The sequence below is a fragment of the Strix aluco genome, chromosome 1 (genome assembly GCF_031877795.1).
Source record: "Strix aluco isolate bStrAlu1 chromosome 1, bStrAlu1.hap1, whole genome shotgun sequence".
In the NCBI taxonomy this organism is placed as follows: Eukaryota; Metazoa; Chordata; class Aves; order Strigiformes; family Strigidae; genus Strix; species Strix aluco.
In genome coordinates, this window is record NC_133931.1 from 10,152,321 (window position 1) to 10,176,285 (window position 23,965).

At 35.6% G+C, this 23,965-nt stretch overlaps 1 protein-coding gene across 4 annotated transcripts in view; it reads left to right on the plus strand.

The window, feature by feature from the left end:
* The window catches only part of ASAP1 (ArfGAP with SH3 domain, ankyrin repeat and PH domain 1), a 157,430-nt gene that overhangs the window by 99,084 nt on the left and 34,381 nt on the right, over positions 1-23,965 (plus strand). For all 4 annotated transcript variants that reach the window (XM_074840829.1, XM_074840902.1, XM_074841052.1 and 1 more), the window contains 11 exons: positions 389-464; positions 1,300-1,386; positions 7,869-7,969; positions 8,388-8,457; positions 9,539-9,626; positions 10,735-10,783; positions 16,888-17,051; positions 18,620-18,753; positions 19,585-19,676; positions 20,474-20,660; positions 23,149-23,234. In XM_074840829.1, the coding sequence (XP_074696930.1) occupies positions 389-464; positions 1,300-1,386; positions 7,869-7,969; positions 8,388-8,457; positions 9,539-9,626; positions 10,735-10,783; positions 16,888-17,051; positions 18,620-18,753; positions 19,585-19,676; positions 20,474-20,660; positions 23,149-23,234 (1,134 nt within the window). The remainder of the gene's footprint in view (positions 1-388; positions 465-1,299; positions 1,387-7,868; positions 7,970-8,387; positions 8,458-9,538; positions 9,627-10,734; positions 10,784-16,887; positions 17,052-18,619; positions 18,754-19,584; positions 19,677-20,473; positions 20,661-23,148; positions 23,235-23,965) is intronic.

Here is a 23,965-nt window from a genome sequence, read left to right on the forward strand (position 1 = left end):
TGAAAGCCGTCATTTTCTTTGAAATGCCTTGAGGTGAAACTGGTAAGATATGACCTTGTCATCAGTAGAACCACAGAGGCAAACATACAGGAACTTTTACTTGAGTTAAATACAGGAAAAAGATTTTTAGAAATTACTAAGGGGAAACACATTGACTAACAGTGATAAAAATAAGCTAAACTGTATTCTCTCTAATTTGATATTTGTTAAAGTTACAATGGTATACCTCCACTGCTGAAAGACAACCGTACTTTAAAACTACTAGGAAGGGGGCTTTCTTGGGGTGGTTTTGAGTTTTTTTTGGTTTTGCTGTTTTTCTACAAGACCGTCTACTTTGTGTTATGAGTTATATGTATTCCTGATAAATGACAGGTATTTTTCATTATAGTTTCTTCCAAGATGGCTTGAAAACAGCTGATAAACTTAAACAATATATCGAAAAGTTGGCTGCTGACTTATATAATGTAAGTTTACTTATAAGTAGTTTAAAAATGAAAACATTTTGCTTATATGAATACATTTTAGATATGACCACAAGGATGTATATTTCATTTGTATCCTACAAATGAAAACTCTCTTCTTTGAAACTTTGAGTATAGCTAGACTGAGGAAAAAACATCCTGTCTATCTTAAACTTTGTATTCTGTTTTACAGTTATTAGGAAAAGTAGCTTTCGTTCTACTACTGATTTAGTGTTGCATTAAAATAAAACTCATTTAAAGTGGGCATCTTTGAATCAGATTACATTATTAGCAAAAATTTTAGCTACCACTTTCATTTTTCAAAACCCAACTGCTTGATGATAGCACCATGGTTTTTAAATGAATTAAATTGTGATGTTCATTGAAGGCAAGTAAGTAATAATGTGGAATCAAAGCCCACTTGTCACCCAAGTGCCTTTGTATTCTATAATCAGAATTATAATAATCCCGTTTGCTATTGTAGTTAGTGGCTAAATTAAACTGTGTTTTCATTCCTTAAGTCATCTGTGAAGCTTATTTGAGCTATTTAATTAATATTTCAGAGACCAATTTAGTTGCATTAGATATAGTGAACCATTAAAGCGTAACAGAACAGGGCGTGTGGAGTTGTACATTCATTTTAGCTTGTCAAGTAATATATGCATAGAAGGTGAATACATAAGAATGGACTAGTCCAAGAAAATAAACTCAAATATTACAGAAACACAGAATAGTTGAGCTGGTTTTTCAGGACATGTAAAATGGTATATTGAAATGCATAAAAAAAATAAGTTAAAGTTGCATCCAGAGAGCATATAATCACAACCTCTTTCCACAGATAAAGCAGACACAAGATGAAGAAAAGAAACAGCTTACTGCTCTTCGTGATTTGATAAAATCTTCTCTGCAGCTTGATCAGAAAGAGGTAAATAATTTAAACATGTTGTTCTTGGAGATAATGTGAATTTATGAATTCTGTATTCAGAAGTTAGTTTGTTTAATGTTCAATTTGTGTAGTTACTAGTTCAGAAGAGTTGGACTTTGAACATTATGACAAGATTAATATTTAGAATGTTCATCTACATATATCAACAAACAATAGTTTAGATTAATTTTCTGTATAAATTTTATATATGAAAATATATTCCTTTTTTGGGTGTAATTTTGTATTTTTTAAATGTACTATAAGAACAGTTGTAATGGATCAGATAAATGCTTCATCTAGCCCAGTATTGTGTCCTTGACAATGATAATGAGTGTTGAGGAAAAAATATAAAGGGATGGGATGCACACTTCTTTCTTATGTCCTGCTATCCTCCAGCCAGATTATGTTCGGGATTTTCCTGGCCTAGGTCATCCTGAGTAACAAGAACTGGAGGCTTGCCTTTACGTATGGTTTTCTGTATTACTATTCATCTGCTAACTCACGTGTATTTTGTGATGTTGTTCTCCTTCCCAAACCCCTTTTACTAATGCTATATTGTAAGGAAGAATATTTGTATGTTAACCAGATAGCAGTGGCTGAGACAGGGCAGTTAAAAAGAAAAATACATCATCACTGGTATCAGAAGTGAAGGGGTAACAAGCAATGTCTATTGCAGATGTTCTGGAATATTGTGTGAACTAGGAGATAGGATATAATATATATCACAGCTTTTACCTGAGATACTATTGTGTCTTTTTTCATATCATAGTGCCCTAGTCAGAAATACTGAATATCCTGTGGTGAAGCTGAGTGTTGGGATGGGGTGGAGGGAAAGAGGTGTCTTTCCTTTAGTAAAAGATCACTTACCTTCTGTTCAGTTTTCTCTTAGGTAGATAAAACATTAGTATTTGCCAGGTGTCTGCTCAGCTTATTAAATATTTATTATTAAATGTGAGTTGTTGTTATAATTAAATGTTAGGCAGATGCCATTCTGCTGCATATGATTGGACAGTGTTGCTAATATAAGAATATGATATACCTAAGAATATCATTTGCAACCACATATACTGAGTCAGCCAGGTTTCCAACAGCAGTCATGGATGGAGTAAAATGCAGGGCAATAAACACTGATACTTCTCTAGAATACCCTCCCATTAAGTAGTTTGACTGTCTTTGCAGTCTCTCCACCACCCTGTGGATTTCCTCTCTTTGAATTTGTGCAGTTGCTTTTTGAAGCAGTGTAAACTGTCAGCTTCTGCTACAGCTATGTCTTTCCCACCATCGCTACATGTTGTGTGGGAAGATCTTTTTCCTTTTATTTGTTTTGAACTTTTAGATCTGCATACCCTACTGAAGATGGAAGTGCTTGTGAATTCATGATAGCATCACTAGATCATTTCTGATTTTTTTCTTTTGCCATATAAACCTTAACATTGATTTGCTTTTTGACCGGTTCTTAGTGCAGAGGTGGTGTGTAACATTTCATCAGCTGTAAAGCTATATAACCGTATCATCCTCTCTGAATCTTAATAGTCAACTCACAGTATCTTATTTTTCTCCTCTGCATCACTTTGCATTTGTTTATGCTGATCTTCACCTGTCATTTATTGTCAAGTTACTCACTATCATGAGATCCTTGAGAAATTCTTCAGTCAGCCTTTCTTGGGTATCCTGAATAATTTAATACATCTAGCAAACGTTGACAGTTTACTGTTCACCCTTTTCCAGATTGTTTTAATGTTAGACACCATATGTGCTGGCACAGCTTTCTGTGAAACTCATTTGTTTGTTTCCTGCTTTTAACTTGTTAGCTCATCTGAGGACTTTTCCTCTTGTCCTGTAGCAGTGTAATTCTTGTCCTTTCATGAGGAACACTTAAGTGCCCATTGAAAGTCCAGGTATGCTGTGTCAGTCTGATTTCTCATGTGTATCTGCTGATTCCATCAGAGAACTCCAGGAGACTTTTGAGACATAACCTTTTTGTACAAAAGCTGCACTGATTTCTCCGGTATATATAAAAGTAAATGTAGTCTTGAAAGTACTTTTCATTATTCTTTCTTATGTGATGTGAAGCTTACTAATCTTTACTTTCCTGGAATTGTTCTGGAACTTCTTCATAAATAGGACTTTAGTAACTGGGGCAAGTAAGTATTTTTCTGGGCTTTCATGTAATTTTGTAGGTAGTACATTGTGATTATGGCTACTGTGTGTAGATAAATGGCTTGAAGTTAGTAAATTATTTCAGGTGGAATGACAATTAAGGAATGATTGATGAGTCATTCCTTACAGTGTGGCGGTGTTTTTTTTTTTTCTTTTAAATACTTGCCTACGTGTGCTTTCATAATGTAGATGTACATTATATAGCAGATAAACCTTGGCCAGAAGGCTGTTCCTCTTCCTGCATCTTTAATCCCATCGTTCTGAAGGATGAGACAACCTTACATCACACTGTACATGGTTTTTAGAATTTCTTTGATGTCAGAAATGAGAATAGGAGCACTACAGAGCACCTTTGAATAGATCCCAATTTATTGCAAGACTTGCCAGCTCTTTCTAGTATTCAGTTTTCCCTTATCTCGTACTCTACAGTCTTTCCCAGTGCTCTGTTTGGTATTTTTTTTTTCCTTCCATCTCCAATGTGCATGTGGACCTACTGGATCTCTTCCGCAATACTTAGAGCTTCCCATATATGTTACATTTATAATCACCCTAGTATTTAAGTCACTCTGGATGTAACTCATGCTCATTCTTCATCCTCACCCCCAAAAGTTGAACAAAGAGCATTAGATTTCAAGAGGTATTTGGAATAACTGTAAATTCTAAAGTGTTTTTGTCAACCGATTCCCAACACAGAGGAACAAGATCTGCTCCCTTCTCATATTCCTTTTTCTTCCACAAGCTGATTATCTGGGAAGCAAAGAAAAATACCTCCTTCTCTCCTGGCTGCTGCATATGTTGTGAAGTTCAAGATACTTGGTAAACAGCCAGTTTTCAGAAATAAAGTAGGACAAATGGGTGGTTGTTCTTCAGTGCCATGTATTGGGCTGTATACAGTACAAGTCAAGTTTCAAAAGTTGCTTACAGAGTATTATGAGGTAGAATAACTAAATGAAATACAGTGCTTGGTTTTTTGGTTACCTGTAGTAAAATTACTCTGTTTCAGTGGAAAGTAACCTCATTTGAAATATAAAAATTAAGCAAGTCAAATTCTGAAACTTAGATACACGTTGTAATAATAGCTTCACAGGCATCACCAAATAAACTATGCAACTTTTCTGACTTTAATTACAGTATTGACAAATCCTAGGACTCTTGAAAAACTATGTGTTGTATATATGTATGACATCTATATAAAAAGTTATAAATATAAAAATAAAGTGTTTGGCTTGAGAATTGAAATTGTGTCTTAGAAGGAAAAGGAGCAATATTGTGATTCAGGCAAATCATGAGAGAGAGAGATCTGCTGTAATGAAAGAATCCTCTATTTTGAATAAAACAACCATTTGATCACATTGAGGTTAAACTGTCTTACAAAAATCAACGTGAGTACTTTTCACTCATGTGATTCTGCTACATTACATGAGTCAGAGTGTAATGATGCTGGCAGATATTGAGGAGCTTGATAAAACAGTATCTCTGTTATTTAGGTATTCAGTGTTTTGATCCTGAAATAGCATGCCAGCATTCATTACTCCTTAATTAAGTGACAGTGAAGCTTGAAGGCACATGGCCTGAGTTTCAGCAGTCAGCTTTCCATCTTGTATATCCAGATCTTCAAGTACATAAAGCTGGGCTTTATTACTGTGACAGATGGCCTGGTTGGTTGTGTTAAGGATACATTTTCCCCCTTATATTAGTGCATTATAATCTCACCATTGGAAAATTCATGGATTAATGGAAATATCGAAGAACGTGAAATGAATGGGATTTTCTCTGGTGGATTTGTAAAGGTTCAGAAGTACTCTTACCAAAAATTTGGCAGTTTGAAACGATAAAATTGAGGCCCTGATTCTATATAGTTCTAAGTTTCGTTGACCTTCAGTGCAAGAAAAGGAAGTTGAAACTAGCGATTCTTGTCCAAATTGTAAATTCTGCCACCTTTAACTTCCTTGGAGTTGTCATTAGATAAATGAGACTTTCTACCCACCTCAGACTGACTTGCTGTCACAGATGATAAAAGAGATTCCTTCATGGCTGTTAAATCTATTAAAACATTTAGGATCTTTTTGAATTTAAAATAATACGTATGGGAAAATTACTCTTCGGCACCCATACTTTCATTTGGGAAAAAACATTAATGTACAAAGTGAGCTAACCTCGTTCCCTGCACCTTGAAGGTCTCATAATGCAGCCCTTGTTCTACTGTTGCATGTATTCAAGGTGTTAGTGTAGCATTATGGACATCTGTAATGCTCTTACACATTTTGTTGGCATACCTGTCCTTTCATCGGTGAAATGACTATTACTGTAATCTTTGCAATTAACTGATTCTTGGAAGTCCTGACCATCTTTGAATCCTGGGTTGTGCCAAAGTGCTGTAGCTTTGCTACGGGAAGCACCATTTACTGTGGCTCTGTTCCAGGCAATGTCTCTTGTTGCCACTATACGGTCTTGCTATTGAGTTACAGCAGTTTCTGGTACTTTGTGCAAGGATTACCTGATTTTGTAAAGTTACTATGGTTTAAAGCTTTCAGGAAGAATATTTTAAGGGATACTATTGTAATTTTATTAGTAAAGTATTTATTTTGTGTGTTGAAAAATGCTTGTATGTGAAGAAGCTTAATTTTAAAGGAAACCAGGCCTTTAATACAGGCTTCAACTCCCTATTTTTATATATTAATTTTTGTTACAAATGTAACTTCAACAGCTTTAAGTTGAATATAGTCTTTAGAATCAGGTTTTGTGTCTGTTTTGTTAACTATTTCTTCACTTTTTTCATTCATTTCACCAAACCTCCATCTGATATGCTCTTTAGAACAGGAATTATATCTCGTTACATTCTTTCCTATGCTAACACCAGTAGGACCCTAATCCCAACAGGGGTTTGAAATTTACTTATAACAGCTTAGCTGCTTACTGTGATGGCGTAACGCTGCCGACAGCACATTGCACATAGCAGCCTTCATACCGCTTCTCACCACAACTGCCAGTTTTAGCAAAGCACTTCTCTTTAAACTCCTCTGACAAATTTGTTACAAAATAAAAAGCAGTTGTAAGGATCATGAATAAGATAGGAGGGAGAAATCTTCAATATATATAGGTTGTGGTAATTGTAAGAAGCTGTGTGTTGAAAGACAAAAGGTTGTTGCTAAGGGAGTAATTGAACTGCTCATTCTTCTGATTTTTTTTGTGGGATTTTGTTAGATGTTTTGTAGGCAATTGTTTCACAGCTACATTTAAAACTGTATCAACTTGTCCTTAATTATACCTTTTTTATATAGATTTGCAAAAATTAAAAGTTAACTTTGGGCCTGATCTTTTTCATGGAAATTCAGAATTATCTCCATTTTGGTGGACGATACAATATAGCTATCATTTTAGACAATTTAAGTGTAATAAAGACTGGAAGATGTAGTAAAATTTGATCCTGTAGTCATCTTAGTTGCTTCTTGAAGCCAATATCATATATGCAAGACTGCACAGAATTTTGTTATGATGCTTCGTTACTTGATGAGAAAAAGCACCAGTGTGCCTGAAGTAATTCTTGCCTTCTTTCTAGTAGTGTTGCTGGAAAGGGGAAAAATAGTTTTGTTAGATATGGGGGCTATAAAATTTATGTTCGAGGAACATGTTTTTTAAATAAAATAATAATTCTTGTTTTAAATTATTTGCTTTCTCTTTCCTCTATTGCTTTTGCCTTTCGTGATCGAAGTCTAGGAGAGTAAGTCAATGTTTTAATGAACTTTTGGGGATTTTTTTTTTTTCCTGATGTGCTTATGACAAGTTAATCCATTTCACTTAATTGTTTCACTAGATCAGGCCAAAAGTTATTTCAGTTGACTTCTTTCACTAAAACTCATGAATTATATACATATTTTTAATTGGATAAAAAAAGCGATTATTAGCATTTGGTTTTGTTTGTTTATATATGTGTGTTTCTGTATCTATATGCATGCTATAGTCTGTTGCTTTTTTGAAATTTTATCTTAGCCTTTTATTCTTTGATTATAAGATTGTGCAATATTAAATTTCTGTATTTAAAAAAGTCATTCTTTTGAGATGCATATTTGCATCCATACTATACTTCAAATGCCTAATGAAGTAATTGAATCTTGAACATGCAGTTAGTTCAAGATCACATGATGTAAAAGCAACCTCTCCTATAGATGTAAAGCATGCATTAGGAATTCTCTCTTTTTTTTTAACCTTTATTAATTTGTGAAGTTGTGATAGAGAAGAGAAATAAAGTAAAATAGACTTAAAGATTAGGAGAACTTACTGGGTACGTCAGGAAGTGTTAATGGTATTTTTCCTTTTCTTAGGATTCACAGAGCAGGCAAGGAGGATATAGTATGCATCAGCTTCAAGGGAATAAGGAATATGGCAGTGAGAAGAAAGGTTATCTTTTAAAGAAGAGTGATGGGTATGTTCTTGGAGCGCATAATATGTAGGGAGAACTGTTAGTGTGTTCATGCACTGATTTTTATTGTTTTCTACTGTGGGTGCTTAAGGCACATTTTCCTAATGCATGTACCACAAGTACTCAAGAATTTCACAGTTCAAATCTGAACACAGATCTGAATTGAATATATTAAATATAAAAAGTATGACAAGCAATCATAAAGAAAAAGCATATTAAAAAGAAAGCTATTGTCTTTATAAGTCTCTAAAAGGTGATTAAGACCTGTCATAAATCTCCAAGTTACTTTTGGTGAGGCATTTAGTAAAATTTTGAGTGCATCTGTTTTTCAAGGCTAATCTTCTCACAATGTTAATGAGATTAATGTGTTCTGAAGTGGTGTCTAGTTACTGAATTTGTTGTTATTGATGTTCTCATGTAGGTTAAGGAAAGTATGGCAAAGAAGAAAGTGCACTGTTAAAAATGGAATTCTTACCATATCACATGCAACGGTAAGTGTTTTTTAATACCTTTTTAGTAAAATAATAAATTAACATAATCCTTTCCTGGTGAATCTGTTGGTGTTAATCTGCTACTACAACAAGCCACTTCTGCTTCCAACCGTTGAAGTTCTGTGGATTATCAGAAGTTGGGAGACTGATTTATGGAAGTATTGTTATACTTGCTCTGTTAAAATTTTTCCTAGTTGTCTGCTACTGACCACTAATGGGAACAGTGCTTCAGGTTAAACAGAGCAGTACACCTGTTTTTACTATACCTTTCAGATATGGGATGTGATTCATCTGAATAAAATGAAGTGTAACTGAAGTGCATCAGAGCAAGACCCTGTAGACTCCTCTCTTAGCCACTGCAGAACTGGTCAGTGTAGTCAAAGGAGTCTGGGTAGATTTGGTCAGATGCCTTGTTAGAAACTCACTTCTGGCTGTTGACTGTACTGGAAGACCAAAGACTACCTCATACATGTCTGTATTACAGATGTTTTATTCCTACATAGGCTGTTAACTATTTAAAACATTTTAATGCCTACACATTCATTTTGTAAAAAATTTAAATTGTTCAGCTAATCAGAGTGGGATAATGAGAATAAAGGTTGGCTTGAAATTAGTTTCAAAACTTCCCGTGGACTGTATGAAGTGAGTGAACTCTTCTTTAGCCTTCCAAAATTTTTCTTCAGTTTTTGTTTCCCACCTGATATAGCTTATGACAGTTGATTTAATACTTAAATGTATTTATCAACTGTTTGATAAGAAAATGGCAAATATATTGAACAGACTTTTCAATGAATGCTTCAACTAGTTTTTCTCATAAGGATTGTCATGGTATATCTGCGAAGCACATAATTTTTAAATATTCAGGAAGAGTTGCCATGAAGATTTTAACTTTGTTTAGGTTTAGCAATCTGTCCATTCTGACAGACCAAGTCAGACAAAGTCATGCTGGTCTCAAGCATTTTGAGGCTGTACATGTGTGCATGCCCACGCTTTAAATTAATATCATACATGCCCACTCCCCAGAAGGGAAAAACAATCCTAAATCAAGACATTTTTAAAGTAAAATAAATTTTCTTTTTAGTCCAACAGGCAACCAGCTAAACTGAATTTATTGACCTGCCAGGTGAAGCCAAATGCTGAAGATAAGAAGTCTTTTGATCTAATATCACGTATGTAGCAACTTTAGTACCATGTTGCATTATGTGGGATTTCTATAAAAACGTCATCATAAGATACTTTGGGTAGAAATAAGGCTACAGTTCAAAATTTAGGTCTGTATCCAGATACCTGCATTGCCTTATGAGTGTTCAGATCCCTCTCATTTTAAAGATGGGTTGAATGGACAAATGAATAAAGAACCTTTTTTGTGTTTGTGTGTGACACAAATACTGTTCATTTGTGAAAAGCCATGAAATGGAGAATATATGCTGTTCTCCTGAGTTCAGAGAGACGTTTAACAGCTTAGTGGAACATTCATAAGCTGTATCCACCGGGAAATGGAAAAAAACATCGGCCTCATCTTGATTTTCCTTCATTGTCTGTTCTGCTTTTTGAGTACTATTTGGGGGGTTGAGGAAGGCAAGGAGCACCCAATTTCTCTTGCTCTGTTATCCTTCTTTTAAAATATGCTTTTGTTTGTCTAAAATTGGTAGTGACTTGTATTCTCAGCATTAAAGTTCCTGTGACTTCCCTTCTTCCTATTTTGGCCTTGTATAGCAGGTATTTATATTCAGTCAAATTTTAAAAACACTTTTGAAGTTTGTGAGTCAACTTACTGTTTTCAGTCTTTACATATACAGTATTAAACAAAAAACAGTTCCAACATTCTATATTTGCAGGTTGGTCTATGAAACCTTTGAATGTGTGGGATAATACCCAGTTCATATTTCATCCTTTTGTTAGTAAAAAGAAGTTTCTTAAGCCAAACGGAGGGAAAAGTAGATAATAGGAACAAATTAATTTTGTGCTTCTCTGCTACTTATGTTTCAGATTTCACTTCAGAAGGGCAAAACTTGATTCATATTCTTGTTTTTCTTTCATATTTCTAACCATAAGACATTTGAAATACATACACTTGGTGTAAATCAAAATTCACAATTGCATCTTTCTCAGTTTTTTTAAAACTGCTTTCCAAAGCTGTGAATAAAATATTCTTGCTGCTGGTTAAGAGCAATTGCTCTTAAAGGCTTTAGTTGCCAAATAGGTTTTAGTAACAAATATGTAGATATTTTAAAATTTATCATGTGCCAAATAAAAAGATGTATTTATTTATTTCAGATAACAGAACATACCACTTTCAAGCAGAAGATGAACAGGAATACGTAGCGTAAGAATATTTGCATTTTTTCAAGTTTATTTTGCCAATAGAGGTGTATAAAATCACATGTAACACTAGAAATTGTTTTCTCAGTTAATGCAGAAGTAGTGCCTACTGTCTGTTTTTTCTGCTTTTGTGAATCTATAATTGTAAACTATTTTGTGTCATGCTACAGGGCTCTTTGAAAAGCTTGTAACATGAAAAACAAATCAAAACAAAAAAACAACCCAACCAGCCAAAAACCTATTTAGATTTTGTACCCTGCCAGCACACGCTTTGCGTGCAATCGTTTGGCATAATATAATCGATCAGGTTGTTAGGGTTCAAATGAAATATTTTAAAATTCTTCTTAAATCTTCTGTGTCAACCCTCTTTTGCAGTTACTTCTTTTCTTCCTGATCCTACCTTTTCCTTTAAATTAAAAATAATAAATAGATAAAAGATTGCCATGTAACACATGGAAAATATTTACAGGTAATAAATCTCTCCGACTGTAGGCCTAGAAATAAACAGCAAAGCTGTTCTCTTCGAGATTTGTGTACTTCAGAATCCAGTAATTTGCTTCATTAATGCATGTTTCCAACTAGCTTATTTGCTTTAAAACAATCTTTCTTCCTGCTACATCAGAACAACTTACTTTCCTGAGAACCATGTACCACTTCTTGTCCCTCCTGAATATTGCTCTCAGTGTCATCAAACATGTGTTGTGCAGAACGTTACAATCTGATGCTCATCACCTGACAATTCAAGGAATAAAGTTACTAATGAAGAGGGCAGCAAGCCTGAACCTTCCAGGCTGCCTCATTCCTCAGGACCATTGTGCTCTTTTGTTACATGTCTGTATTGTAATGGAAGACTCTCTTGTTCCATGTGTATTTTAAAGGTGCAGGGAATGTTTGTAGGGTATTTCAGTTGTTCATAGTGTTGGGAGGCAATGCCATTGACAGTTCAATGTTGGAAATTGTGAATGAAGTGGGAAGGCTGGAGAGTTCTTTGTCATGCAGCTATTTCCTTCAACAGTCTTCCCCAGCTTTATCTTGGCTCTTAAAGGGCAAAGCTGACTTGCTAGTCATGCTTACTGCATTCATTCTGGACTTAATTATTCCAGTAAGTTTCCTGGTGAAGGAGAAAATACCCTTAATTCTAAGCACTTGATGAGTCAGAAGTTTTTGTGCCTCTGCCATAAATTAGTTTTTACTGTATTTGTTGGTTTGAAAGATGAGGTTTATTTTTTTTTTTTGTCTTAACACATGAGCAAGGTAGGGGGAGAATACATTAGTAAGTTAATTCTTCTGATTGGCAGGTCGGTAAATTTAGTTTAGCTGGCTGCCTGTTGGAATGTTTTGGAATTCCCAGCTGATTTTGTTTCCCATTAGAACTATAGTTCCCATTTGTTTACCACTAAAGTCTGATTTATTACTTTGTTGGAGTTTAACCCCAGCTGGCAACTAAGCACCATGCAGCCGCTCGCTCACTTCTCCCGCTGCCCCCGTGGGATGTGGAGGAGACTCAGGGGAAAAAAAGTAAAACTCATGGATTGAAATAAGAACACTTTAATAATTGAAATAAAGTAAAATATAACAATAATAAAAATGTAACAGTAATAATAATAATAGTAATGAAAAGGAAAATAGCAAAAAGAGAGAGAAGTAAAACCCAAGAAAGACAAGTGATGCAATTGCTCACCACCCGCTGACCAGTGCCCAGCCAGTCCCTGAGCAGCGATTGGCCCCTCCTGGCCAACTCCCCCCAGTTTATAACTGAGCATGACGTCCTATGGTATGGAATAGCCCTTTGGCTAGTTCAGGTCAGCTCTCCTGGCCGTGCTCCCTTCCATCTTCCTGTGCACCTGCTCGCTGGCAGAGCATGGGAAACTGAAAAATCCTTAACTTAGGATAAGCACTGCTCAGCAACAACTGAAACATCCCTGTGTTATCAACATTATTCTCATACTAAATCCAAACCACAGCACTGCACCAGCTACTAGGAAGAAAATTAACTCTGTCCCAGCTGAAACCAGGACATACTTTAAAGTCCAGTGGCTGAGAAAATGACTTGTACTGGAATATTTTCATATTGCTGCAAGTTTAAAAAGCTTCATTTAGCTAAGAGACATTAATTGCATCCAAGTGTTGGAATGCATGCAGACAAACTAATAGATGCTATCTTGCCTGTATTTTGCCTGTATTGGCACTGTAATCCACCAGCAAAAAGGTATTGTAATGCTACTCAGACAAGTGTTCTGTTTCAGAAAATTACTTAAGTGACCCAAGTAATGGTATGTACTTTGAGATGCACACAGAAACTTATGTTCTTTTTTCTTTAGGAAAATTTTTGCAATATCTGTAGTTAATTGAAGTTCATGAACCAGAATTACTGTTAATGTGTTGATGAAAAACTACAATATAACCAAATGTTCTGTTTTTCTTGTGCAGCCACTGAGCAGGTTTTAAATAGCTTTAATATCTTAAGGTGTTATGCAAACAGCACCCTTTGACTTCCAACCTTACTGATTTAAGAGCGTTCTGGAAGAACTATGTGATGTAGCTCCTTGGTTAGAGTTATCATACTCTTGTTCCAGTTTCCACTTGACTTGTATATTTGTGCTTCTCTCTTGACCCTTTCTTCTCCATCTTGTGTTTTGTCCACTCAGTTTTAGTGCTGCCTCTGCTCTGTCTTTTTTCCTTTGTGCATCAATTGAAAAATAAATGCATAAATAGATTTTTCAAATCGCTTTCCTTCCAGACTCATATCTAGAGAAAAAAGCAAGATGCATGTCTTTATACTCTAGTTTAACTGACCTTGCATAATTTTCCTAATGATCATTTTAAACTGCTCCCATAAATAGCTCCTCAAACTACTTAAAAATAATAATAATTTTAAAAAGCAGATGGTTTAACATAAAAATTATGGAAGTCTACATTCTGTTATAGGTTTATTACTGCTTCCCTTCAAACATTTCCTTTAGTCCAGAGCATTTCTTGATTTTTATCCAGCCAGCTGTCTGATGACCTTTACTGCTTGACTGTCCTTCGAAATTCTCAGCAGATTATTAATTTCTCTAGTAGATAAAGTACAATGTATGCAGAGGGGTTGAAGTGTGTCTATGTATGTGTGTGTATATATTTATGTGTATGAGAAAAGTAACCTCAGATCTCTAAAATATAACCAGATTTCTTTTTTTAACATATATAATAGATACTTTATGCATTTTGATAATTGTGGATAGGGCCAAACACACTCTAGACATAACCTTTTAGTTTTTTTCTACCCTCTTTCTGAAAATCAAGATTATATCCATTTCTGTAAGAAATGCCTGGATTATAAACAAAGCTAGATTCAGAAATTTTGCCATGAAGAAACACACATCTAACTTCAGTCTAGTGTTTAGCAACAGTCTTCAGGCATTTTTTACTTTGAGAAGACTGAACTGGAAGATCTATTGCTTCTTCCATACAAAAAAAGTTGTTTCTGAATATTTGAAAAATATTATACTATTCTTGTTTATGAATTTACCTGTAAACAATGTTGTGATAGCGATTGTTAGAAGAGACAGAGATAATTTTTTATTACAAACCAAGAAAAACTATTAGACTCGTTGCGGGGGGGGGAGGAGGGGAGCTTTTATTAGCCTAGAAATACTGAAGAAAAATTAAGAGGAATCTGAGTGAGTGTCTGGTCCACTTGAGATTAATGAATACATCTGTTTCCTTCATTGGATTCAGAAGTCACCCATGATGCCAGATTTTTGTTTAGCCTCATGAGTTTTTTCAAAACTAGGACTCTCCAGCAAACAAAAATGCTTTAAAGGATCTTAAGAAACTACTGAGATCCAGAAAAAGTGTAGCAGAAGATTGAACAACCTGTCTCATTGTATTAGATAGAAGACAAAGCAATTCTGTGAGACTGAGTAATTTTTAAATTATTTGAAAGAACACTACAAAGTATTACCAGAAGCTTTTTGACTGTTAGCTTGACACTGGTGGTATTGTGAAATAAAGCAAATACATTTTTTTAAAAAAGGAAGGACAAAAACCCCCAAAACTAGTACAGATAAGAAAAAGAGGAAGAACAGCAGTCATAAGGCAGTTTTTAAAAACTATTGGCATTGAATTAATATACTCTATTTAATGATTTGAATTGTTTATTTTTGAGTGTACAGCCTTCCAGGGAGGCCGGGTGGCTGACTGGGAGCTTCCTGCATAGATAGCACTAGTCATTAAGAATGTGTCTGTTATCGTGCTTGTGTTAAATGGGCCTTGCTGCTGCTGCCTGGGAAGAGCTGCTACTGTGGAGCCTCTCGCTCTGGCTGTCTCACAGAGGACACCAGTGACATGCAGCTTTGGACAGTGGGTTCCTTCTAGCTGAGGAAACGCAACCAAAAGAAGTTACTGCTCTTACAGTTTAGGAACTCGTAATATGGAAATCTGTGTCACACTAACAGCTGGCTCAGTCATGTTGTGTTTATTTTAATTGCATCTAATAATTTTTTAATTGTTATTGCATAATTGAATTTTATTCAAATTCTGCCTTTTTAACAAACTAATCAAATTGTAACCCTGAAAGAAATTGTCAACAAATGTCAGAATAGATGTTGTCTGTCTGAGTTTAATGATTATTTTACTCCATGTGTTTAACCAAACATTACTATAATATTAGAAGCAAAACACTGGTGCCTCTTATTTTTTTAATAACATTGGATTCCATCAGAAAAATTGCAGAGGAATGCCATCTAGTGTGGGTTCTTATACTTTATCATATAACTAGAGAGAGAGATTTCATGTTAACATATTGTTTTCGGCATGTAAACTACGGAACAAATTTGTTTTCAGATCTTTCAATTTCTCTTTTATTTTTAAGATGTTTTTTTCAATAATTTTTAAAGTATTTTTTTTAAGTACAAGTTCCCAGATTATTCTCTGCCCATAAAAATTTAAAAAACTTTTGTGTATGAAGCACATAATATACAGTGCTTATATAGCAGTTCAGGCTCTGAATCTGTATTGCAAGATTATGTACATAAATTTCCCTCTGAAATTCTTTAAAGTTTATCTTTGCATTATTATTTCAGTGAGAAATTATGAATTTCAGTCTGAAATTATCTCTGCTTTAGATGACCGTAGCCATTTTAGCACATTGGGAAATTGTAAACAGGAAATGGATTGAGGGTGCTGCCAGTTTAAAATATTTGTGTGTAAAAAAAAAAAAATGGGTATTTGCAGTAGATCTAAAACATCTGAAATCACTACCTGGGATGATTTTTTTTAACTTGCTCTTTTTCTAAATCAGGCAACGTGCTTGTTGCTGCAATGTGCTTGTCCTTAGTGTAACTGCTTTCCCCTCTTTACTTCCACATGTAGGGCAGCAGCCACTGAGGGGTTTATTTGTTTTTACTTAAAACATTATTGTGTAAACAAAAACTTGCAGAGTGGTTGGGGGGTTGGAAACTAGTGCCTGAAATATTAAAGAGTCTTGATTTGTTGCAGTCAACAGTTGCTCTTCAAATTTTATGTTGGCTATCAATATCATTACTCTGCTGTCATCTTCTCTTCCTTACCCCATTTGTTGCCATGGCAATTTTCATTAATTTGGACATTATGGTCTGGCTCTGATTAGTGCACTGAGACCTGCATTTTGAAAGGCAACTAAACATCAACACATTCAAAAATGTGCCTTCTGTCTCCTCTGTGAAGAGAGATGCACACTGGAGAAAGCAGTGGTTATAATTTTCTCCTTTAATAATGGGATAGACTTCAGGAAGATCTTGGGCACCTACTTTTAAAGCAGTTACGTTTACAGGAGCTTAATTGAACCCTTTCTCTTCCACAGCTTCTGCTTATTGAGGAACCTGAGAACTGTACTGCTTTGGCTTTAAAAATGTTCATGAAAGGGAATTTAGAATTAAGACTTTTTATCTTTTTTCTTTTCTCATTCTTACTTACCTTTTCTCAAGTCTTTGCTTCCTGTGTCTCACATTTTTCCACACTCAGTCTCCCCGACAATACTTCACCATATTCCCACTAATATTTTGTTCCTGGCAAGCTTTCTACAGTTTATAGATTAACTTGTATTTGCAAATGCAGATCTTCATTAAGGTCTTTATCTTGTGCTAGATGGATATCAGTATTGACTAACAGCAAAGAAGAAGCATTAAATATGGCATTCCGTGGAGAGCAGAGCACAGGGGAAAACAGTTTAGAGGATCTGACAAAAGCCATTATTGATGACATACAGAGATTACCCGGAAATGAAGTCTGTTGTGATTGTGGCTCACCAGGTATCTCAATTTGTTAATGTCATCAACTTCTTGTTGGGAGCAAAGTAATTTCTTTAAAGACGTGTTTGTAGAGTGCAAAGTAATTTTCTAAGTGATGTGTTGATCAGTCTTCAACCTGTTTTTAAAAGAACAAATATAACTTTCATACGTTAGTTCCGTTGAATTCACTAAAATATTTTTGTGTGTTGTCTGTGCTTACTTCCAGCAGTTCAAGCCCCTCTGGAGTTTGAACTGTTCTTGTTGCACTGTCTCTAGATGCTTGTTGCACTTGAATGGAAGTTGCTTGGCATCACTGATCCTGTGCATGCTACTAAGTAGAAGTGAGTAATGCTTAGACAATGATTGTGGAAAAATTGACCTGGCCAGGATCTTCCTCTGTGGTTTTATCTTGGCATGAGACTACTGGAATTGCAGTATCAAAAATATTCAGAGGTGGAATAAGTAGTCTTATGCAAAGAATGGGACCCAGAGTTGGAATCCTATCAGATAATATCTTCAGAAGTACAGTTACAGGTCAGTTGTATGTCGCTTAGAGCTTGAAAAGAGTCAACTTGTCATAGAACTACTGAATCAATGTGGTAGTTGGCAGCTGTTACAGCTTTCACATCTAAAGAGACACTTCAAGAAGGTGATATTCATTTGGAACTGAGTAGATAGTATGTGTCTTGAAAATGCTTGCTGATGCAGAACTGATCCAAGTAAGAAATACCTAGATAAAAATAAAAAGTGAATACAATTATGTCAAATCCTGGAATTGGTTCATTCAATTATTTCATATAACTCTACAGAAACTTTGGATTACAGTTCTCATTCATAATTTAATTTTTAGTGAAGTTTTAAGCTTCACTTCTGCACCCCAGCTTGCTGCTTTAGAACTCTTGACTTAATGCTTTATCAGTTACTATTTAAGATCAAGGAAGAGTCTAATCTGAAGCCATGTATGTATACAAAATAATGTCTGGAGCTTTTTCTTTTCCTTAAAAACTGGTCTTGCTTCTTTTGTAGCATTCATAGTATAAGATCTATTTGAATATTACATGCAGATCTCCTCCATGACAACAATTATTCTTTTTTTTGCTGGACTAGTCAGTGTTCCTTAAATTTTCTACAATATATTACTGTTTTACATACTGGAAAATGCTATGGTTAATCTTTTATGAAGAAAGATGATTTAAAGTTTCAGAAGCAAAGATTAAAACTTCAGAGGTTGCCAGCAGTGGAATTTAGGAGTTCTGTTCCTTTTAAAAACAGGAAACAGAAGCCTTACTTTCTTTCTATGAGAAACAAAATCCTAAATGTATTCAAATACAGTCATTCAGTATGGATTTATAAGTCTAAATTCAGTGCCTTTGGGACTGTCCCTAAATCTGAAAAACTTAATTCTATTGGTAGAAATCTATGGTTAAATTTGCACTGCAATTTGGAGAAAAGTATGGAATATTCTTAGTTTATTTCCATTTGTTAAAACATTAAATGAGGAATGATTTCAGAATACATTGGGATTTCTTACCACCATTGAAAACCTTTTCTTGGACTTTGATTAAATATTTTGGTTTTCAATTTTACAGATCCAACATGGCTATCAACTAATTTGGGCATTTTAACCTGCATTGAGTGTTCTGGAATACACAGAGAAATGGGTGTCCATATTTCTCGAATCCAGTCTTTGGAATTAGACAAATTAGGAACGTCTGAACTCTTGGTAAATCTCTTTAATTTAGATTTTTTTTTTTTGAGTCAAATATTGACCTGTATATGGGAAACATTCAGGTGTATAATTTACAGTTAATTTTTTTAAGTTATGGGTTTTGCAGAATGTCTTATTGATATTTTTGTATGTATCTTATGGGAGGGTTTTTACTATTATGTATTATAATTTGACCATTTGTCACTTCTCATGTTCATTTCCTGATGTTTTGTAGAATGAATATTGTCATCTGTTGTGATTAGTGCTATCAGAATGTTGCCTGTTATTAGCTGATCTTGACCCTAAATCAGGACAGTCTGAAATCTCATGTGATTGAAAAAAATGAAAGTTAATTTAACTTGACAAGTGAGAATGACCATTACTAATTTTGACTGGAAAATGTTGGATGAATCTTTTGATTTGATGGAAGAAACCCTGTAACATTAAAGTTATGAAATGAGTTTGATGTGAGACTACTAAAAAGGGGAAGAAAAAAATACCAAAAAAAAAAGCGCCCCAGTTACAGCAGGCTTATCTCATCAACTGTGCTCGGCCTGTGAGAAGACACTTGTTACAGAAGTTTTGAATGGGAAAATTGAGAGAAGGTAGAAGGGAATTCTGGGGTTTTGTGTAGTTTTAACATTAGCACTAGTACTCTCTCAGAAATCTTGAGTTGTTTGAAAAGTTACTATTAATTTATATCAAATTTTACTGAGGATTTTGCAATGTTGTGTGTTCCATCTTATATTAATAGTATGGAAAATGTGCATTAATGCTCCAGTTTTTAGCTTGCTGTTAGACCCAAAATACCCCACCCTCATATGTCCATTTTTTCCCTTATTGCAGCTGGCCAAGAATGTAGGAAATACTAGTTTTAATGATATTATGGAAGGGAATTTACCTAGTCCTTCACCTAAACCCAGTCCATCAAGTGATATGTAAGTTTTGAATCTTTAAATTCTTTAAGTTTACTGTGGAATATATATGTGATGTAAAATGTCTTAAACAGTAACCAAGCCAGAGGAGGGCTAGGATGGCAGAAGATTCGGGTTTTTTACTCCAACTGTGGAGTTTCTTAGAAGTTCAGTCTCTTGTCATGTAGTCACATTTTAGCTACCTCAGCTTCTCAGTGGAGAAAACTTCCAAGTTTGGGTTTCAAGATTCATTATTTTGAATCTTGAATGTTGTTGAGTTTTGTAATATACCCTCAAGTGATAAACACACAGTTGGACTAACTGACACTAGCTTCAGGTACTGACTGTCCTGAGGTGGTGACAAGCTTTTTCGTCCTTTCCCTGGTTTAGGAGTTGCACAGAGAACATAATAGATGTGGTTTTGCCACAGAAGACCTTTTAACCTATTATGCTGTTTTCTAGCTGACTTAGTATTTTTAATTTTATCGTGGGTTTAGCATATTTTTCATGCTTATCCTGTTTTTTGCATGTAGACTGTTTCCATGAGAAATCACACTTAAGGCTTTGTTTTTTCTTTGGTCTTAGTTCCCAGAGTCAGGCTCACTTTTGTATGTAAGAAGAAGGCAGGGTAAAATTGAATGTACCTTATTTGGGGCTTGTTTGCAAGAAAGACATGCATGATAATAATAAATAACAATCTTTATCTGATAGTTTTCTTCTTCCCTTCTCAGCTTCTGAGTTAGGCAAGGTGATTTTAAATTTAAATCATTGACCCATTTTTTAAAAGTTTCTAAACTAAGCTCTATTTTCACATCCCACAGGACTGCACGTAAAGAATTTATCACTGCTAAATATGTAGATCATAAGTTCTCTAGGAAGACTTGTACGTCTGCAGCAGCTAAACTGAGTGAATTACTTGAGGCTGTCAAATCCAGGGATTTACTTGCACTAATTCAAGTCTATGCAGAGGGGGTAGAGCTAATGGAGCCACTGTTAGAGCCTGGACAGGTAAGCTTATCAGGTAAACAAAGCAGAGTATTTTAAATAATGTGTATTTGTAAAATGTCCAGAACCTGAGGCTGCTACCTTAGATGCTAAAACAAGAGAAATAACAGATGAAAATGGTGGAGTTTTTTTTCTTCCTTTCCTGAATGTGGCATCCTTGTGGGGAGCATAAAGACGACTGTATCTGTTGTCATCAGTTGGTCTAAGGGAGTGTGAAATGCAATAGTAATATCACAGTGCAACAGTAATATCATAGTTCTAGGTGCAACTACAGTATGTTGAAAAGCACCTGCTCTGCAGTATGCTTCTTTTGGGAAAAGGCCCAAAAAGAGAGGGTTTGACATGGTAACCCAGGGGCACCTGATACCACAGACAGTATCATACCTGCTTTTAAAGTAGTTGCTGAAGGAACACATGACTCACTGTATACATGTCTCTGTATGAGGAAATAGTAAATCTGATGCCTTCCCAGCTTCTGATAAAACATTTACAGAAGTACAATTTCTTTCAACTAGGGAGAGAGATTTTTTTTTTAATTAAAGTTCTGAATACTTGATCTTCCTTCTGAAGTCAATAACAGGTGGTTGTTTGGTTTTTTTTAAATGAGTCCAGATTGACCTCAAGTATCCATGTAGAAATGTTGCTCAAGAGAATGTAACATGTTTTTATAGATAATTGATGCTGCGTAACCACTTGGTCAGCAATGTTTTCTCCTATTAGTTTTGAACCCAATGTGGAGAGATCTCAGAGAATGTTTTCAACAAGTTCTGTGAAAATAGTTAACTTGGCAAAGGACAGAGTGCCTATGTGTATCGAGTGGAGGGAATAAATTCAATATAGTCTCAGCACTTGAGATATCATGGAGTGCTTGTCATGAAAACACATTACAAATTCCCTAACTACAAGCTAAGCTCCCTGTATTTGTCATCCATAACAGTTACCACAGAATTAGCTCCTTAGCGTTTCTCAACTATTACAGTCAGTGATGCCTAGAAAGGTACGGACACCAATTGAAATGTAGTCTCCAGTTAAGACATTTATAGCAGCATTGTCCACTGTAAACTCTGATGTTTAATAAAGTCTTTTTTTTTTTTTTAAAGTTGTGACTTTAATTCTAAATCTATGTACTGTAATACACTTTTTTAAACATGCCCTTTATGATCAATTAGGAGTTAATGAAATTTGCTTTTAAATTAATTTCTCATGCAACTTACAAACTGAATTAAACAGCATTTGTATTTTCATTTCAATGCATTAATGTATATGTTATATGTATAGAAAATAAAGTATGATTCCGTTTAAGTTCAACAAGGAGAATCCCTGTATCTGGAGAGGAACAACCCCATGCACCAATATATGCTGGGAACCCCCCAGCTGGAAAGCAGCTTGGCAGAAAAAAGAGCTGGGGGTCCTGGTGGACACCAACTTGAACATGAGTCAGCACTGTGCCCTTGTGGCAAGGACTGACAATGGTATCCCAGGCTGCACTAGACAAAGTATTGTCAGCAGGTTGAGGGAAGCAGTCCTTCCCCTCAGCACTGGTGAGGCCACAGCTGCAGTATTGTGTCCGGTTCTGGGCTCCCCAGTGCAAGAGAGACTTGGACATACTGGAGAGAGTGCAACAAAGGGCCACAAAGATGTTAATGAGTCTGGAGCACCTGACATGTGAGGAAATGCTGAGAGATCTGGGACTGTTCAGCCTGGGGGAGAGAAAGCTCATGGGAATCTCATCAATATGTATAAATACTTGAAGGGAGGGTGCAAAGAAGACAGAGCCAGGGTCTTTTCAGTGGTGCCCAGTGACAGGAGCAGAAGCAGTGGGCACAGACTGAAACACAGGAGGTTCCCTCTGAACATCAGGAAACACTTTTTTTTATTATGAGAGTGACCGACCACTGGCACAGGTTGCCCAGGGAGGTTGTGGAGTCTCTGTTCTTAGAGATATTCAAAAAGCCATTTGGACGTGGTTCTGGGCGACTGGCTCAAGGTGGCCTTGCTTGGGCAGGGAGGTTGGACCAGGTGATCTTCACAGGTCCCTTCCAACTTCAACCATTCTCTGATTCTGTAAGAGATTTAATGTATGTAGGACAATGATTTTTGTGGGGTTTCTCCCTGAATCTGTAGGAAATAGTGTTGTGGCTGTGCCAAGGTGTCATAATGCAATGAGTACTGTAAACTCCCTCGGTATTCCTTGACAGGGTCACTTTTAGTTACTAGTAGCTAAAATGGTTAAAGGTTCCTGAGGATTGTTCTATCCATCTGGAAAAAAGGGGGGTCTGGTTTTGAGAAAACTCTCAGAAAGTGTGATGCCATTTTCTTTGAAGCACGTGGTGTCTTTTAGAGATCAGAATGCTTTCATCATAATTTTCTAATAATATTTTTCTGTTGAAAGACTTGTTGTAAGAGAGTGATATATATCACGGTAGGTCTGATAGTGTAAGCTTTGCAGAAATAAGACACAAAAATCTAACTTCTGTTTACGTGTGTTTAGGAGCCAGGTGAAACAGCACTTCATTTAGCAGTCCGGACTGCTGACCAAACCTCTCTCCATCTGGTTGACTTCCTTGTACAAAACTGGTATGGATTGCTCATTTTTCATTTAATTGTGCATGAAAAATGTAGATGTTCAGAACTATCCTTGCAGTGCTTTAAACAGTGTTTGCTCATCACTTAAAATTGTTCTTCTTAAATATGTTTCAAAAGAGCATAATTTAATACTTTTGAAGTGACCTTTGTGCTCCTAATGAGTAGAGAGGAGTGTGGATTAAAAACATGGAAAGCAGTTATATAAAAATAGGATGAAAGGATGTCCAGTCATAGAATCATAGAATCATTTAGGTTGGAAAAGACCTTTAAGATCATCGAGTCCAACCGTGAACCTAACACTGCCAAGCCCACTGCTAAACCAGGTCCCTAAGCACCACATCTACATGTCTTCTAAATAACTCCAGGGATGGTGACTCTACCACTTCCCTGGACAGCGTGCTCCAATGCCTGACAACCCTTTCAGTGAAGAACTTTTTCCTAATATCCAATCTAAACCTCCTCTGGCACAACTTGAGGCCGTTTCCTCTTGACCTATCTCTTGTTACTTGGGAGAAGAGACAAGACACCCACCCTGCTACAACCTCCTTTCAGGTAGTTGTAGAAAGTGGTAAGGTCTCCTCCGAGCCTCTTTTTCTCCAGACTAAATAATATAGAACAAATGAGCATTGATTTAGAACACATGACAATATGAAACAATGCAAATGAATAGTTCAGGTAAAGGGGGGGGATGACAAGTAAACGTTCCAAATACAGGATACATG